The sequence below is a fragment of the Polypterus senegalus genome, chromosome 14 (assembly GCF_016835505.1).
Source record: "Polypterus senegalus isolate Bchr_013 chromosome 14, ASM1683550v1, whole genome shotgun sequence".
In the NCBI taxonomy this organism is placed as follows: domain Eukaryota; kingdom Metazoa; phylum Chordata; class Cladistia; order Polypteriformes; family Polypteridae; genus Polypterus; species Polypterus senegalus.
Genome location: NC_053167.1, coordinates 134,183,715 through 134,200,054, shown reverse-complemented (window position 1 = coordinate 134,200,054; position 16,340 = coordinate 134,183,715). Strand labels below are relative to the sequence as shown.

Below are 16,340 nucleotides of genomic sequence, written 5' to 3'. Positions count from 1 at the left end.
CTCACTTATCATGTAAATGACGAGTGATAAATGTGAAATGTTTTAACTGTGCAATACAATTGTAATTTTTTTGTGTAGATATTACCACCATTTTGTATAGTTGGTATAATTCATATAATGTTTTTGTTTTATTGTTTGCTTTTAAAAAAATGTTTACTATGATGACTCTGAAAAAGCTCTGCACAAGAAATCCAATGTGCTTTGACTGTCGGTTTTATGCACAAATGGAAAATAAAGAAACCTTAACCTTGTGCCGGCCAGGACCGGAGTCAGGAACCCCTGCCCTGCTGTAGTTATTTCTTGGAGCTGGAAGGAACAGAACACTACCGATAGTATGTAATTACGGCCCCTTTCTCTTTCTTTGAATGCATTATCTCCATAATTAAACATTAACGGTAAATCAGACATTGTAATAGAGGGTAAATTGCATTTAACGCGCTGTTTTTGTGGGAATTATTGATGGCCGTTAGGTGGCGAGGGCACGGAAACAGCCTTCGTTCAAATTGCGCGCCGAGCTCTAGGATGAGCAATCGAAAGGAGACTTCTAGGCCGAGACTACAAGCGTACACGCCCTCCTTTCTATTCATCCAATCAAAAACCAATAAAACGTCAATATAACGCGCTGTGTGATACTCTTTCTCTGTACATTTTTGTTTCTTCAAATCGTGCAGTTTTGTGCAAGTTGTCGAAATGGCAAGAACAAAGCAGACAGCTCGTAAATCTACTGGTGGTAAAGCTCCCCGAAAACAGCTCGCCACTAAAGCAGCTCGTAAGAGCGCTCCTGCTACCGGTGGCGTAAAGAAGCCTCACCGTTACAGGCCCGGCACTGTAGCTCTGCGAGAGATCCGTCGTTACCAGAAGTCCACTGAACTGCTTATCCGCAAGCTGCCTTTCCAGAGATTGGTAAGAGAAATCGCCCAGGATTTCAAGACTGATCTCCGTTTCCAGAGCTCCGCAGGAATCCAGCGAGGCTTACTTGGTCGGTCTTTTTGAAGATACCAATCTGTGTGCCATCCACGCTAAGAGAGTGACCATAATGCCCAAAGACATCCAGCTGGCTCGCCGCATTCGTGGTGAACGTGCATAAGGACAACTTTATAGAAAAAAGGCTCTTTAGAGCCGCCAAACTCTTAAAAAAAGTCCTCTTACTGTGCGATGGTAATCCTCGCGGTGCCACATCGCCCGTATTACACAACCCTAGACACTCGGTATAAGAATAAGGTGTATGCAACTACTTTTATCCCCGGCAAGGACATAAAAGTCCAAAACTTCCTTACAGAGTGTACACATTCCAGCGCTTCCCTAAGAAGAAAACGAATGAGCATTCAATGAGCGAGTGGTCTATATTACAAGCAGCCATCAAAAACCGATCATTTAGGGGAAAGGGAAGAAAATCGCATACCTAGCACACCCATAGCGCCCTCAGACCTTAAAACACGCTACACAATAGATTTGCCCTTTCTTGCGGAGATAGGGGCTCTTAAAAGAGCCGTTTGTGTATGCGAATACCAGGTGATTTTTAAGATTTACTTCTTTTTCGGTGCAGCCTTCTTTACAGTTTTAGGTTTGGCCACTTTAGGCTTTGCTACTTTGGCTTTTTTCGGGCTCTTAACTGCCTTCTTAGGCTTGGCAGCCGGCTTCGCTTTCTTTGGGCTCTTAGTGGATTTCTTGGTTGTTGCAGGCTTCTTAGCCGTTTTCTTGGCTGTCGCGGGTTTTTTAGATGCCGGCTTCTTAACTTTTTTTGCGGCAGCAGGCTTTTTCGCCGCTGGCTTCTTTTTCGGGGCTGCCTTTATCTTCGTGACTTTCTCCTTTGCCTCTGCCAGTTTCTTGTTGATTTTAAATGATCCTGAAGCGCCAGTACCCTTTGTCTGCACGAGAGAGCCTTTACTCACAAGACTTTTTAAGGACAGTTTGACGCGGGCGTTATTTTTCTCCACATCATACCCACCAGCCACAAGAGCCTTCTTGAGCCCAGCCAAAGACAGTCCATGGCGATCCTTTGAAGCCGATACAGCCTTGACGATCAAATCAGACACGCTGGGGCCGGTCTTTTTAGGCTTCAGGCTCGCTTTCTTCTTTGGCGCTTTAGCCGGCGCGGCTGCTGCTGGAACGGTTTCTGCCATTTCGAACAAGTAACCTGTGATTTCTCTGTAGGAGTCTGCAGCGAGGCGCGTCTCAGCCGCTCATATTAGACTGGTGAGAACCGTGCAGACTCAAGCAGCGCGCGTGCGCTTCACGTATCAAGAAACCTGATGAGTGGGCTGTTTTCACTAAATCCCCCTTTTTTTGGAAAAAGAAATCGGAAAAATCAACTTTTTCTTTCTCTGTTGACGTTGTTCCTATAATGTGACTAATAACATCCATTACATATTCTGTAACCGTTACGGGTGGTATAATGGCTGTGCTGCTAGTGTGGAGTGTTCTTTTTCATCGCTATGTTCTCATGCCTTTCCTCCAGGTGCTCCACATTGCTCTAACAGTCCAAAGACATGCAGGTTCTGTGCTTTGGCGTGACTTACTTGGTCCAGCTAGGTGGGTCCATTTCTGTCTTCTACATTGCGACCTAAGACTACAGGAATAGGCTCAAGTAACCCTGTGATCCTTAGGAAAATTGATGGGTAGATGGCTACTACAGTTATTTTCACTGTGATTTTATACACTGTGGTGTGCTGGGCTGGTAACATCATTTCAAGAGAGGCCCACTGAATCAACAAACTGATTAAGAAGGCAGGCCCATTTATGGAATGCACTGTCAAAGACAAAACAGTCATTTTGAACACCACCACACATCCTCCCTAGAACACTTTCAGCCAGCCAAGTATTCATAATAATTGTGACAAGAGACACCACTGGGGCTTCTTTTTACCTACACTACACACCTTTATGCTGCCTCACTGTGACTGCACTTTAATGTTTAAAAGAGTCACAAGTTTTCATCTGTCTTATTTTTTGAGGGGGTATCTATCTATCATATAGTGCTATTCATTCATTCTATCTATCTATCATACTGTATAGTGCCTCTCAAATCTATCAATCAATCACATAGTGCCTTTCATTCCATCTGTCTATCAATCAAGCATATGGTGCAGTTCACTCTATCAATACTTGAAGTATAATTCCTACATTTCAGATAAACTCAGCTTTTGTAGACAATCAAACATTTACAACAAATCAGTTTCTACATTTGAATGACCAGGTCTGTATATTCCTACTCTGCTTGCCCAGAGGCTGTGGCGAAAACAAGGCTTATGAGAAACATAATGATTGAGAACAGCAGAGGACTTTGTCTTGGTACGTTATATTTCCTACAAATAAAAACTGTGAAAATTACTGTTGCACCAAAAAAAAAAAGCTATCCACTTCTCCTGCTAGGTGTTTATCTGGCTATTCACCCCTCACTGAAAGAAACAATAGAGAAAGAGATAGAGAGGGTGAGTCAGACAAACTTGTCCTTCAAAAATATATCATCTGTCTTGACCACAGCCATATTCAATTGCAGTTTTACAATCAAGCTGACAAATGCAGTATTGAGCAGTAGCAACATACATTAGATAATGCTCGTTTATCAACTAATACTGCTGTATCTTCACATGTATCAGTTTCATTAAAGAGGAGTTTACCTACGTTGAATACACGTGAGAACATACATATCGCAGTTCTTCTGCATTTGTTTTTAATTGCAGGTTAACCTGGATGATCTTAAACTTTGTGAAATTAGTTTATTCCCAAGAGTAAATGGAAATTGTGCAGTTTAAGGAGCACATTTTTATTTGCTCCTTTTCACCGTTTCCCCTTCCATGTGCAGAACCCCACATTTATGCCATCTAACAAAGGAAATCATAATGGATACTGGCATTAATTTCCACCTCAGCAGGATGAGAAGTAGACAAACACTAGCACCAGCCCAACTTGCTGTCATACTACTCAGTTGTCTAAAGCTTAGATCAAGACCTTACACAATTTTTAATAAAAAGAAAAAAATGTATAATACAAATCTTTATTCATCAATGAACATGTTGCAAAAATGGACACCACACATGAAAAACAAAATACCAATGAATAAGATACTCGGTTAAAAAGGGCTGAACGATTCAAGATGCAATGTTTCAATGGAAAAAAAGCTCTATTCAGAATAGATGGGTGGCTCTGAAAAGAGCAATTGGCGTTGATATACAGATCGCCTCAGCTTACTTGCTCTTCACTGGTTTCTCGGGCAGAAGCACGTCCTGAATGTTTGGCAGCACACCACCCTGTGCGATGGTCATGCCATCCAACAACTTATTGAGCTACTCGTTGTTATGCACAGCCAGCTCAAGGTGGCGAGGAATGATCCTGGTTTTATTTTCTTTTTAAATTTTATTCTAATCATTCCATACAAATAGATCAATTTTTACAAAAAAAAAATAGGATTGAAAACCAATCAACCCCCACCCAAGAAAGAGCATGGCCAACAGAGTAAAACTTAAAGCTTGTAAAAATACATAAATGGAGGAGTTTAATAGGCAGATAAAGATAAATGAAGAAAACCAAATGCGAAGAGAATTACTTCCTTGGTACTTGAAGGGCTTATTCTAAAATATTATGGATTAGATTCTGCCAGGTTTTGAAAAAGTTCTGCACAGATCCTGAGAATTTAAATTTTTCCAATTTCAAATACTGTATTATAAAACATCAATTTTATGACTTAAAAGGAGAGTTGGGAGTCTTCCAGTTTAGCAAAAAGTCTTCATGCCAATAGTGTAGCGAAGGCAGTTTGTCCGTCTCCACTTTAAGCCCCTCTGGAACAACACCAAACGCAGTTGGATGGAACTACCTATCTGTTCAAAAAACTATCTAGATCAAGCAATATAAAATAAACCAGTGATCATAATAAATGGCCTATTAAAAAGGTACTGGACGACCAAGAAACAATCTGAATGGAAAAGGCTCCAGTCTGAGCAGATGGGTGGCTCTGAAAAGAGCCGTTGGTGATTAAAGATGGACCGCCTCAGCTCACTTGCTCTTAGCTGGTTTCTCGGTCTTCTTGGGCAGAAGCACAGCCTGAATGTTGGGCAGCACGCCGCCCTGAGCGATGGTCACACCACCCAACAACTTATTGAGTTCCTCATCGTTACGCACAGCCAGCTGAAGGTGGCGTGGGATGATTCTGGTTTTCTTGTTATCGCGGGCAGCATTACCAGCCAACTCAAGAATTTCAGCGGTCAGATACTCGAGCACAGCAGCCAAGTACACGGGAGCACCAGCGCCCACCCGCTCGGCATAGTTGCCTTTTCTCAGGAGCCTGTGAACACGGCCGACAGGAAACTGCAGCCCAGCTCGAGAAGAGCGAGTCTTAGCCTTAGCACGTGCCTTACCGCCAGTCTTTCCTCTTCCAGACATTTTGAGATACACAAAGCAATTACTCACACTAGAATATTCGAGGTAGCCGGCGTTGCGCTTTTATAAAGACTCCTTTCGGGCGTGACGAGCGGAACGAGCCTGACTGCTGATTTGCATTTCTTCCTACGTCACTCGGCAGGCGGCGACTCCAAGGCGTGGCCCTTGAAACCGTTTGAACAACGCAAAGTTCAAAAATAAAGCTCCGAACAATAAGGATAACATGTCTATTCTATTGTTTTGATCGTACCTGTTTCACATGTACTGTATACATTCACAAAATAAATTTACACATTACCTCTCTCTTTCTGGAATTAATTGCCATGATATTCTTTATATATACATACATTTATATGAATATACATTTGCTCAAAGCGTTATACAAGGAAAATAACTATTTGAACAGGAAAGCCTGTATTACACTGTTCCTTGTTCTGTATATACTGCCTTCGCAAACGGATTACAGAGCGGATTTTATCTTGAATCCATCAACCCTACGTATTTGATCTCTTGTGATGATCAAATTGTTTAATTTAGTCTCCTTTGATAAGCTGATGACATAATGTATATTATATCTTGCACCCGTAGTAACTGTTCTAAAGCAGGTGGAAAAACTGGGAAAAAATCGTAACTTAACGGTCGTGCCTTAAAGGAGGGAAACGTCTGCACGCATGCGATTGGTGACTACGCCTCTTCGCTGCAGCGTCTGTTATTTGCATGACTGCCTTTAAAAAGAGGAGCCAGGGGAGTCGCACCACTCAGATTTTCTTTGAATTACAAAGATTTACAACAATGCCTGATCCGAAAGCTGCCCCTGCCCCCAAAAAGGGTTCGAAGAAAGCCGTTTCTAAGAGCCAAGCCAAGAGTGGGAAAAAAAGAAGAAAGTCTAGGAAAGAAAGTTATTCCATCTATGTGTACAAAGTATTGAAGCAAGTTCACCCCGATACTGGCATTTCATCTAAAGCAATGGGAATCATGAACTCGTTTGTGAATGACATCTTCGAGCGCATCGCTGGAGAAGCTTCTCGCCTAGCACACTATAACAAGCGCTCAACCATTTCTTCCCGAGAGATCCAGACTGCTGTAAGGCTCCTACTACCGGGAGAGCTGGCTAAGCACGCGGTGTCTGAAGGCACTAAGGCTGTTACCAAGTATACCAGCTCCAAATAAGCGGCAAGACTACTTTTGCTCGAAACCAAACGGCTCTTTTCAGAGCCACACACCTACTCTCAAATGAGCTCCATTAACCTGGAAATCCGTTTTCCTGATGCCCATGTATTGTTCCTTCGTCCACACCCAATGCTTCCATTGGAATCCCCGTCCTTTACATATCTATAAAGTCTACGCATTTTTTTTTTTTTAACCCAGATGAACATGTTTACATCAGGTAACTACAAAACTCAGATTTTAATAGTTTAGGAAAACTGACAAATCCATAGATTCACAAGATTTCTATAAATGTAAAATTTCATATGCCACTGGACAATATTGGGAGAGCTTGTCTTGGTGCCTGCAGACATGACTTGCTTAGCAGTACCTTCGCTCCAAGTAAAAGATAAGCCTACTGCTGGGAACCGACGACTCATTTCAACTCAACCTTTAAAGCAACATTTTTGATGGTGTATTTTAACTTTTCCCGTACACTTGCATGGCGTCAGTCTGTTTAGGTTATTTTCTGGTCCCGGGCGGAGTTTTTGTACAAGTCTCTTAAAATCGAGAACGATGCACGCGAAACTCATGGGACTAGACAAAAAAAAAATTGGATTGCTAGAAGTCCATTCTAATCGCTCCACAGCCCGAGAACAAAGTTTAGGAGAAGCGGACGTCCACTAGCAATTAAGTAATCTGTAATGAGACTGGGACAATGGGTTGCTACACTTTTCTTACAACAGAAAACAAGTCTACAATTTTCACTACCTTAAAACACAGACAGCCTTATAAGTGAATAATTATTAGTGAAAGACAGACTTGAGAATTTAGTATACCAGAAGAAAAGCTCTCCAAATGGAAAACGTGAGTGGCTCTGAAAAGAGCCTTTGGGTAGTTTACATCGAGATCGTTACTTAACCTCCGAAGCCGTACAAAGTACGACCCTGTCTCTTCAAAGCGTATACCACATCCATGGCGGTCACGGTCTTTCTCTTCGCATGCTCAGTGTAAGTCACAGCGTCTCGGATAACATTCTCCAAGAACACTTTCAGTACACCACGAGTCTCTTCATAAATCAAGCCAGAAATTCGTTTCACTCCACCTCGGCGAGCCAAACGGCGAATGGCAGGCTTTGTAATACCTTGGATATTGTCCCGCAAAACTTTACGATGACGCTTTGCGCCTCCTTTGCCAAGGCCCTTTCCACCTTTGCCACGACCAGACATTTTCACTTTACACCACAGTCAAGGTAGTCAACGACTATTAAGAAAACTAACGGGTCCTCGCCTGATATGAATAAAACGACGACCTGCTTGAACACAGCACAGGAAATGTCTTCGCGGGTTTTTAGGAACCTCGCGCTTTGAAATGTTTCTTTCGCTTCCGAGCACAAGTCTCACGAACAAAGAAGCTAACCCGCCTTGTGGAATCGAATTTGAATGAGAGTTAAATGAATAAAGCTGTTAAATTAGTGCTACAAAATAAAGTAAAATACAAATTTAAATAAATACATTTGAATAAAGTTAAATGAGTGATATAAAATAAACCTGTTAAATGAGTGATACAATTAGGCTTTTTTGAATCTTCTTTTTGGTTCTACTTCTTGGTGCCAACGATAAGTCACACATTTTCAGCCATTGTGAAAAACTGTGCGTTTGGTTGGTTTTGATAAGAAAACGAAAACAAATCTGCTCGAAAGCAAGGAGACTGGAGCTCGTGTGCGGGGTGCTCCCAGCATTATGCTTGCATGTTCTTCACCATAGGTTTCAGCAAAGTCCAAACATGTGCAGCGTACCTTAATTGGAGTCGCAAAATTGGCTCTAGTGAGAGTATGTTTGTCCTGTGGTGGACTAGCACCCTGTCCAGATGTTATCCTTCCTTATGCATGATGACAGCGAGGACATAACATCCATCCTTCTTCACTTTCACTGGCTTCCTGTGTCTTACAGGGTTGAATATAATATTCTATTAATAATCTAAAAAGCTTTAAATAACCTTGTACCAGACTACATCAGTGACCTTCTCCATCACTAGGCTTCTGTTTGTCCACTAAGGTCCTCTGATTCTGGCCATCTCACTGTGCTCCACACTGACCTACACTCTATGGGTGACAGGGCCTTCAGCTGTATAGCGCCCAAAATTTGGAATCACCACCCGAAATTAAGGAGATCAGCTGACTTAAAGTGATCTTTTAAAAACCAACTTCAAACTAATCTGATCTTCACACTAATTCTGGCGATTCTTTCAGTTTCCCTCTCTGTCCAGATGCTCAGGATAATTTGTGTGTGTGTGTTATATCACAAATTAGGTCATTTGTTCAGACTTTTCTTTTAGTATTGAATTTAGTATATATATAGGGTGGCAAGGAGGAGCAGTGGTAGTGCGGATGCCTTGCATTAAGGAGACCTGGGTTCGCTTCCTGGGTCCTCCCTGTGTGGAGTTTTCATGTTCTCCCTGTGTCTGCGTGGGTTTCCTCCAGGTGCTCCAGTTTCCTCCCACAGTTTAAAGACACGCAGGTTAGGTGCATTGGCAATACTAAATTGATCCCTAGTGTGTGCTGTGTGTGTGATTTGTTCCTGCATTGCGCCCTGTGCTGGCTGGGATTAGCTCCAGCAGACCCCCGTGATCCTGTGTTAGGATATAGCGGGCTGGACACTGACTGACTCTGGATTATTTTTTCTTTTATTCTATTTAATGCTTTGGATATCTTGTATTTATCTGTTTTAGTGTTCTATGCAGAAAATATTTGTACCCAATGTTATATATACCCTGCTGTTCCTTCTGAATCTCTGCAAAGTGCCTTGAGCATGGGAAAAGTGCAACATAAATAAAATGTATTATTATTATTATTATTATTACAGCTGGGATAGGCACCAGGTCCCACACAAACCCTGTCTCGTTTAAGCAAGTTTGGAAAATAAATGGATGTTCTTCCATTTATGATGCAAATACTGTAGTTTCATGTACTTATTATCATACTTGAAGCGTGAAGTAACAAGAAAAATAATATCATTTTAAACAACTGCAAGATTGATTTGCAGTTTAGGAGTTTTTTTTTCTTTTCTTGTCCGTGGCATGCATGACAGGAGAAAGTACGCTGTGTACTTTGTCAGGTGTTTTCAGAGCTCTTTCCAAAACTCATAATAGGAAATCGTTGACTAAATAGAAACTGCATTTAATTTTGTTTCCTTTTTCTCTCTTGCCTGTTCTCTTTAAACGCGCTATGTATATAAGAAAATATTTACGGCAAAGCCGGGAAACCATAATCCTTGGGGTTTAGAGAAAATTAACACTTGCTAAAAGAGAGTAAATGGCAGGTAATGCGCTGGTTTTCTGGAACAGTTAAGAACCGTTACGAAGGCGAGGCATTGAAATAAAGGCATTGTTCAAATTGCGCGCTGAGCTTGAAAGTGGAGCAATCAAATGGAGACTTCTACGCCGAGCCTGCCTCCTTTCCTTTTCCGACTCACTTTCCTTTCAACCAATTAAAAAGCGATACGATCTGTATATAAAGAGAGTCATGACTAGCTTTCCTATTCATTTGTTTAGTGGTTTGCCTTTTGTGTGTCTCTTTTGGAGTTTGTCGAAATGGCAAGAACAAAGCAGACAGCCCGTAAATCTACTGGCGGCAAAGCTCCCCGAAAACAGCTTGCCACTAAAGCAGCTCGTAAGAGCGCTCCTGCTACCGGTGGCGTGAAGAAGCCTCACCGTTACAGGCCTGGCACTGTAGCTCTGCGGGAGATTCGTCGCTATCAGAAGTCAACGGAGCTTCTTATTCGCAAACTGCCTTTCCAGAGATTGGTAAGAGAAATCGCCCAGGATTTCAAGACTGATCTCCGTTTCCAGAGCTCTGCCGTCATGGCTCTGCAGGAGGCTAGTGAGGCTTATTTGGTCGGTCTGTTTGAAGATACCAACTTGTGTGCTATCCATGCTAAGAGAGTGACCATAATGCCCAAGGACATTCAGTTGGCTCGCCGCATTCGAGGGGAACGTGCCTAAATACCACATTTTTGATTAAATGTACAAAAACGGCTCTTTTTAGAGCCACCACAAGCTCTTGAAAGGGATTAAATTCCTGTTGTGCTCGAGGGTCCATATGTATAAAGTGATGAAAGGTATGGGAGCAATGATCACCTGGATAGAGATCTATTGTGTTCTGTTCTGTGGGGTGTGTGTGTGATATAGATCAATAGAGAGAGAGAGAGAGACCTGTGGCTCTTTTAGCTGCTCCTGTTAGGGTTTGCCACAGTGGATCATCATCCATATCTTTCAGTCCTGTGCATCTTGTTCTGTTACATCCATTACCTGCATGTCCTCCCTCACCACATCCATAAACCTCTTGGGCCTTCATCTTTTTCTTTTGCCTGGCAGCTCTACGTTTAGCGCCCTTCTCCCAATATACTCGGCATCTCTCCTCTGCACATGTCTAAACCAACAATCTCACCTCTCTGACATTGTCTCCCAACTGGAGTTGACCCTCGTATTTATTTCTAATACTATCTATCCTTGTCACACAATATATACAGTATCTTAGCATCTTTAACTCTGCTATCTCCAGCTCTGTCTCGTGCTTTAAAATCTTTCATTTACTAATTTCTAAAATACCATTGTAAATAAAGTAGCACTTTAAATGCTTTGTTGTATTTTTTCTATGTGCTCTGTATGAATCACTATGTGATTCTTAAACAGGCTTTCACCTCCTCCATCAGAACACACAATCCATTACATTTGAGATATTCGAGCTCTCTGAATAATTTAAATACGGAGATGTATACTTATCATTTTCATGATGGGGATTAAAGCATGTATTAAACATGGGAACACGGTGGCGCAGTGATAGTGATGAGCTGGCATCCCATCCAGAGATTGTTTCTGCCTCTCTCAAGATGCTTGCTGCGCCATGCACGACCTTAGATGAAATTAATTGCATCAGTATTTTCTCTTTCAAACATACTTCTCCAAGTAACCAATCTCCACAAGATTAGCTCTGTAATAGATGTCAAGCCATCTGTATAGGCTTAGAACGCCAGTTCTTCAAAACTTTTAAGGAAAATTGAAATATCTTCATTGTATATGTTTAATTATTCTATCCATCCAGTGTCACGCCAGTCCCAGCAAGAACAGAGCGTGAGGCAGGAGAGCACTAGCACAGTGACAACGTACCCTCATATGTTTAATTATCAACAATATGGATTATTTAAATAACATTTTATCTGTATAATGTAATATACATATTTTGCTGCATTTCATCTTAAAAATCATATTGTCATATGTAAATATGTGCTTTATAAAGTGGCTCAGGTCGTGCAATATTATAACTATCGCAAGTTTACAGTGAGGTAATTGTACTTATAAGTACAAACAACAGTTCTACAAGGAGCACGCGATGGACTGATTAAGTGCATTTATAGTTCTTGGGATGAAACTGTTTCTGAACTGCGATGTCCCTAAAGGAAAGGCTCTGAAGCATTTGTCGTATGAGAGAAGTTCAATAGACTGTGCGCATGGCTGAGGCAGTATGTGCTAGATGATGTATACCAATAATTCTCTTTCCGTTCAGCTGCTGTAGAGATGTGATTCCACACTCGGATACAGTGATGTAAATACTCCGAGTGGTGCAGTGAGAGTAATATGGAAAATGATATGTGGCGACCCCTAATGGGAGCAGCTGAAAGAAGCTGCAGTGAGAGTAACGACGCTAAAGCAGCTATGATATTTGGAATAATTTGGCCATTCCATGGACCATTATATTGTTACAGGTTAATTACAATCAGATGTCTTAAACTAATAAACAATATGCAGTTAATTTCGGTGTATAGGATAAAGCAGCGTCAGGGATGTGGATCTAAAAAAGAAAGGGAAACCACACTGGAGCAGAAGCAGTGCTTTGACACTGGGTGCCGCCAGTTTGCAAAACCGAGCGGAGAACTTGCCTACAGCAGGGTTTGAGCTAGTGTGAAAATATGCATGGCCTTACGCCCAGTTTAGGTTTTATACATTGCGATTTGAGAGTCGAAACGGGGGTACGCAACATTTTTGTGCATGCGCACCATTTATGCATGAGGCCCCAGTTCCTTTTCTCCCTCCTTAGTGTCCAACCTCTCATACAACTCATCATATGCCTTTTTGTTAGCCTTAGCCACCTCTCTCTTCACCTTGCACCTTACTGTATTTCCTTGCACTCTTGTCTACTTTCTGCATCTCTCTGACTATCCCGCTTCTTCTTTGCCATCCTCTTCCTCTGCATACTCTCCTGTATTTCCTCATTCCACCACCAGGTTCACTTTTCCTCCTTCCTCTGTTCAGATGTCACGCCAAGCACCCTTCTTGCTGTCACCCTTACTACATCTGCTGTAGTTGCCCAGCTATCTGGTGTGATAATAGGACGCTATATTGTACCCGACTCAGCACACTCACACGGAGGCACGTGTAAAATACACAAAAGACTTATTTTCTTCAGCTGAGGGACATCTTCCCTGTAATCCCTCCAGCCACAACACAGTCCCAAAAATCTCTCACAGTAAATCACAGTTATGCCCTTCTGGAACCACCACTTCTCCCTTGAAGCTTCGTCCTCTCCTCCTTACTCTAGCCCCTGAGTGATGGTTGCAGGCCACTTTAATAGCCCACCCTTTTTCAAATTCCATCATTTGATCCTTGGCTCTGCCAACACTCTCTTCCTCTTTTTGATCTCCAACATCATCCTACAGACCGCCTTCCTATGCTGCTTAACTACACTTTGCCCTGCCACTAATTTGCAGTCTTCGATCTCTTTTATATTGACTCTTCTGCATAGGATGTAATCTACCTGTGTGCAACTTCCACCACTCTTATATGTCACCATATGTTCACCACAGCCATGTCCATCCTTTTGGCAAAATACACTATCCTATGACCTTCTTCATTCCTCTCCTTGACACTATTGCTACCCATGTCTCCACTGTTCCCTTCACCAAACATCCATTGAAATCTGCTCTAATCACCATTTTCTGTCCCTTGGGTACGCTGTTCATCACTTCATCCAACTCACTTCAAACATTTTCTTTCTCATCCATTGCACACTCAACTTGCGGGGCATATGCACTAACAACATTCATCATCACACCTCCAATTTTCAGCTTCATAATCATCACTCTGTCTGACACTCTTTTCACCTCTAAAACACTCTTGACATTCTGTTTCTTCAGAATAACCCCTACTCCATTTCTCCTCCCATCCACACCATGATAGAACAATTTGAATCCATCTCCGATCCACCTGGCCTTACTCCCCTTCCGTTTAGTCTGTTGCACGCACAATATATCAACCTTCCTTCTCTCCATCATATCTGCTATCTCTCTCCCCTTACCAGTCATACTGACAACATTCAAAGATCCTACCCTCAGTTCACCTCTCTTTACTTTCCTCCTCTCCTCCTGCCTCCATACACGTCTCCCCCTCTTCTTCTCCTTCTATTTCTTCTTCGGCCAACAGTAGCCCAATTTCCACCAGCACTCTGTTGGCTAACAGTTCTGGTGGCGGTCGTTGTTAACCCGGGACCGACTAATCCGTTTTGGAAATTTGTATTGTTGTCTGCATATTGACTTGGCAAAATATATATATATATATATATATAGATGTATATGTGTTGCAGATACCATACCTGAAAGGTGCAACATTTATTTATATATATATATATATATATATATCTACAACAGTGGCTGCTGTCTTTCAAGCATGGGAATCACATATTAAGCCTACATCATAACATTAGTCAATTATTGCATCATGCTATTTATATGTTAATTCTGCCCTCCTTTCTTTTTGTTTGTGACCCTGTCATACCAACTGGGAGTCTTTTCAAGAATCTTGACTAGTTTCCTCTCAATGTCCAGAAGAGCAAGGTTGCTTAAAAAGTTCTGGCCCATTGTGCTGTAGCTGTACGACTTGACTCATTTTAAGCAGGAGAAGCTCTCTATACCTGCTGATATAGCTCCAATTGTTGCCACTAAAAAGAATTGCTTGTATAGCTGAGGCATTGCATAATCCAACTCCATGTCTTTAAAAATGACCAAAAATCACTCATCTCTTGCACTACAAGTCATGATTTGAAAATAGGATTTGGAATTCAGAACTTAGTCTTCCTAAATCAAAGAAATGGCCATGACATTTAAGGACACTTTGGAATGCTTTCTTAGAAAACACCTGTCTAATTTCATCAAATTTCCCAGAATTGATTGAAAAATGCTGAGAAATCCGCAACATAAGATTGCCTTGAATAATAATAATAATAATAATACATTTTATTTATATAGCGCCTTTCCCATGCTCAAGGCACTTACAGAACATAAGAAAGAACGGCAGGGTATACAGTATATAGCATAGTACAAAGCAAATTAATAAATAAGAAGATTAAGACAGTAAACTCAGAGAAAGCCTAACAGACAACAGAATTGATGGTCTGCACACACACACACACACACAGGTTACATGAGCATCTTGACAGAGAGGTAAACTGAGAGAAGGGGAATGAAGTCAAATAGAGCTAAAAGCCTTCCTGAACAGATGAGTTTTAAGTTGTTTTTTAAAAGAATTCATGGAGTCAGCTGACCTGATTAATTTCGGTAGGTCATTCCAGAGTCTGGGCGCCATACAGCTGAAGGCCCTGTCACCCATGGAGTGAAGATTAGTGTGGGGCACAACAAGATTGCCAGAATCAGAGGACCTTAGTGGACGGGAAATGTACTGACTTCTGTAACACTTCCTGCGATCCTTCAATTGTAAAAGGCACCAATGCTTTTGCCTAGGCTCATTTTGAGAGTCTAACATGAGACTTGACACTTTTGCATAAACATCTTTGAAAGAATGTAATGGGACATGCCAGAAAACACAAAAGATGACTGGAAGTGTTTGGCCAAGACAGAATCATTATCGGATAATAGTTCAGTGAATTTTCTGCAATTCCCCTTATTAGCAAATTTCTTTACCCTCATCATGCCCTCTGGATGCCAGCTCTTGACATCTTTTTGGGTAGTTAAGAAAGGCCCTGTTTTTTTCCCACTGTTTCATTGTATTTTGCCATGTGAATTCGAGCACCATTATTAGTTGCATGTTCTGCTAAGACCCTTCCAAGACAACTTAATCATTCACACAAACTAACTATTTTATTCCTTTTCTCGTATTCCTTTTCTCTGTATGCCCTGTATGTCAAAGTAAGCCAGATCCCCAAAACCTATCGTTGACCAAAAACCAAAAAGGAAGGCTAACAAATGACTTTGCCAAAATCAGGTTAACAATATTAGCACTGTCTGCCATTGTGAAATAGCTAGCTAGTTGGCTGGCTAGTTTCCACTCCGCAACTTACTTTGAAATAAACAAACAAAAATTACAAATCTGAAACAAGCAGTAAACTCAACAACATATATTTATATTTTTATTTACAGTAGGATATGTACAAATGAAAATAGTGGGCTATATCGCTAGGAAATATCAGACTACATGCAGCTGATTGTCTCACGACTTCACTTGCCAAAAATCCTCAAGGGACTGAACTTGAAGTGCTCCGATGCCAAAATGCTGTCAATCAAAAATGACTTCTTTGAATTTACCCAATCCTCTTGTTCCAGGTTGTTCATTACACTATCAAATTCTACATTAGAAATCAATTTTCTAATTCCAGCTTTGGCAAAAATGCCATGTTTCAATTTAGCCTCAGAGAAAGACAGAAACATTTGCCACAAATTCATAAAACAAACTCTATCTTTTGATAGTACTTTGACAGACTTCTTCATTAAATCTAATTTAATATGAAACAGTGACAGAAAGCACCTCTTAAT

At 41.4% G+C, this 16,340-nt stretch overlaps 5 protein-coding genes across 6 annotated transcripts; 2 read left to right on the top strand and 3 right to left on the bottom strand.

Annotated features, from left to right (window-relative positions):
* The first annotated feature begins 220 nt into the window (after window positions 1-220).
* Window positions 221-10,575, top strand: LOC120514647 (histone H3). 2 transcript variants are annotated; one of them, XM_039735143.1, is made up of 2 exons: window positions 221-936; window positions 10,360-10,575. In XM_039735143.1, the coding sequence occupies exons 1-2, from the start codon at window positions 691-693 to the stop codon at window positions 10,522-10,524; spliced, it is 411 nt and encodes a 136-aa protein (XP_039591077.1). In that variant the 5' UTR covers window positions 221-690; the 3' UTR covers window positions 10,525-10,575. The 2 variants fall into 2 exon arrangements, with proteins under 2 accessions (XP_039591077.1, XP_039591076.1); XM_039735142.1 differs by lacking the exon at window positions 221-936 and having other exon boundaries at window positions 10,080-10,575.
* On the bottom strand, window positions 1,474-2,166 carry LOC120514633 (histone H1-like). Its single transcript, XM_039735128.1, has one exon. The coding sequence runs from the start codon at window positions 2,121-2,123 to the stop codon at window positions 1,527-1,529; it is 597 nt and encodes a 198-aa protein (XP_039591062.1). The 5' UTR covers window positions 2,124-2,166; the 3' UTR covers window positions 1,474-1,526.
* On the bottom strand, window positions 4,945-5,688 carry LOC120514660 (histone H2A-like). Its single transcript, XM_039735154.1, has one exon. The coding sequence runs from the start codon at window positions 5,377-5,379 to the stop codon at window positions 4,993-4,995; it is 387 nt and encodes a 128-aa protein (XP_039591088.1). The 5' UTR covers window positions 5,380-5,688; the 3' UTR covers window positions 4,945-4,992.
* On the top strand, window positions 6,129-6,596 carry LOC120514662 (histone H2B type 1-O-like). Its single transcript, XM_039735156.1, has one exon. The coding sequence runs from the start codon at window positions 6,169-6,171 to the stop codon at window positions 6,544-6,546; it is 378 nt and encodes a 125-aa protein (XP_039591090.1). The 5' UTR covers window positions 6,129-6,168; the 3' UTR covers window positions 6,547-6,596.
* On the bottom strand, window positions 7,393-7,799 carry LOC120514673 (histone H4). The gene has a single exon (XM_039735172.1). The coding sequence runs from the start codon at window positions 7,749-7,751 to the stop codon at window positions 7,440-7,442; it is 312 nt and encodes a 103-aa protein (XP_039591106.1). The 5' UTR covers window positions 7,752-7,799; the 3' UTR covers window positions 7,393-7,439.
* Window positions 10,576-16,340: the final 5,765 nt, after the last annotated feature.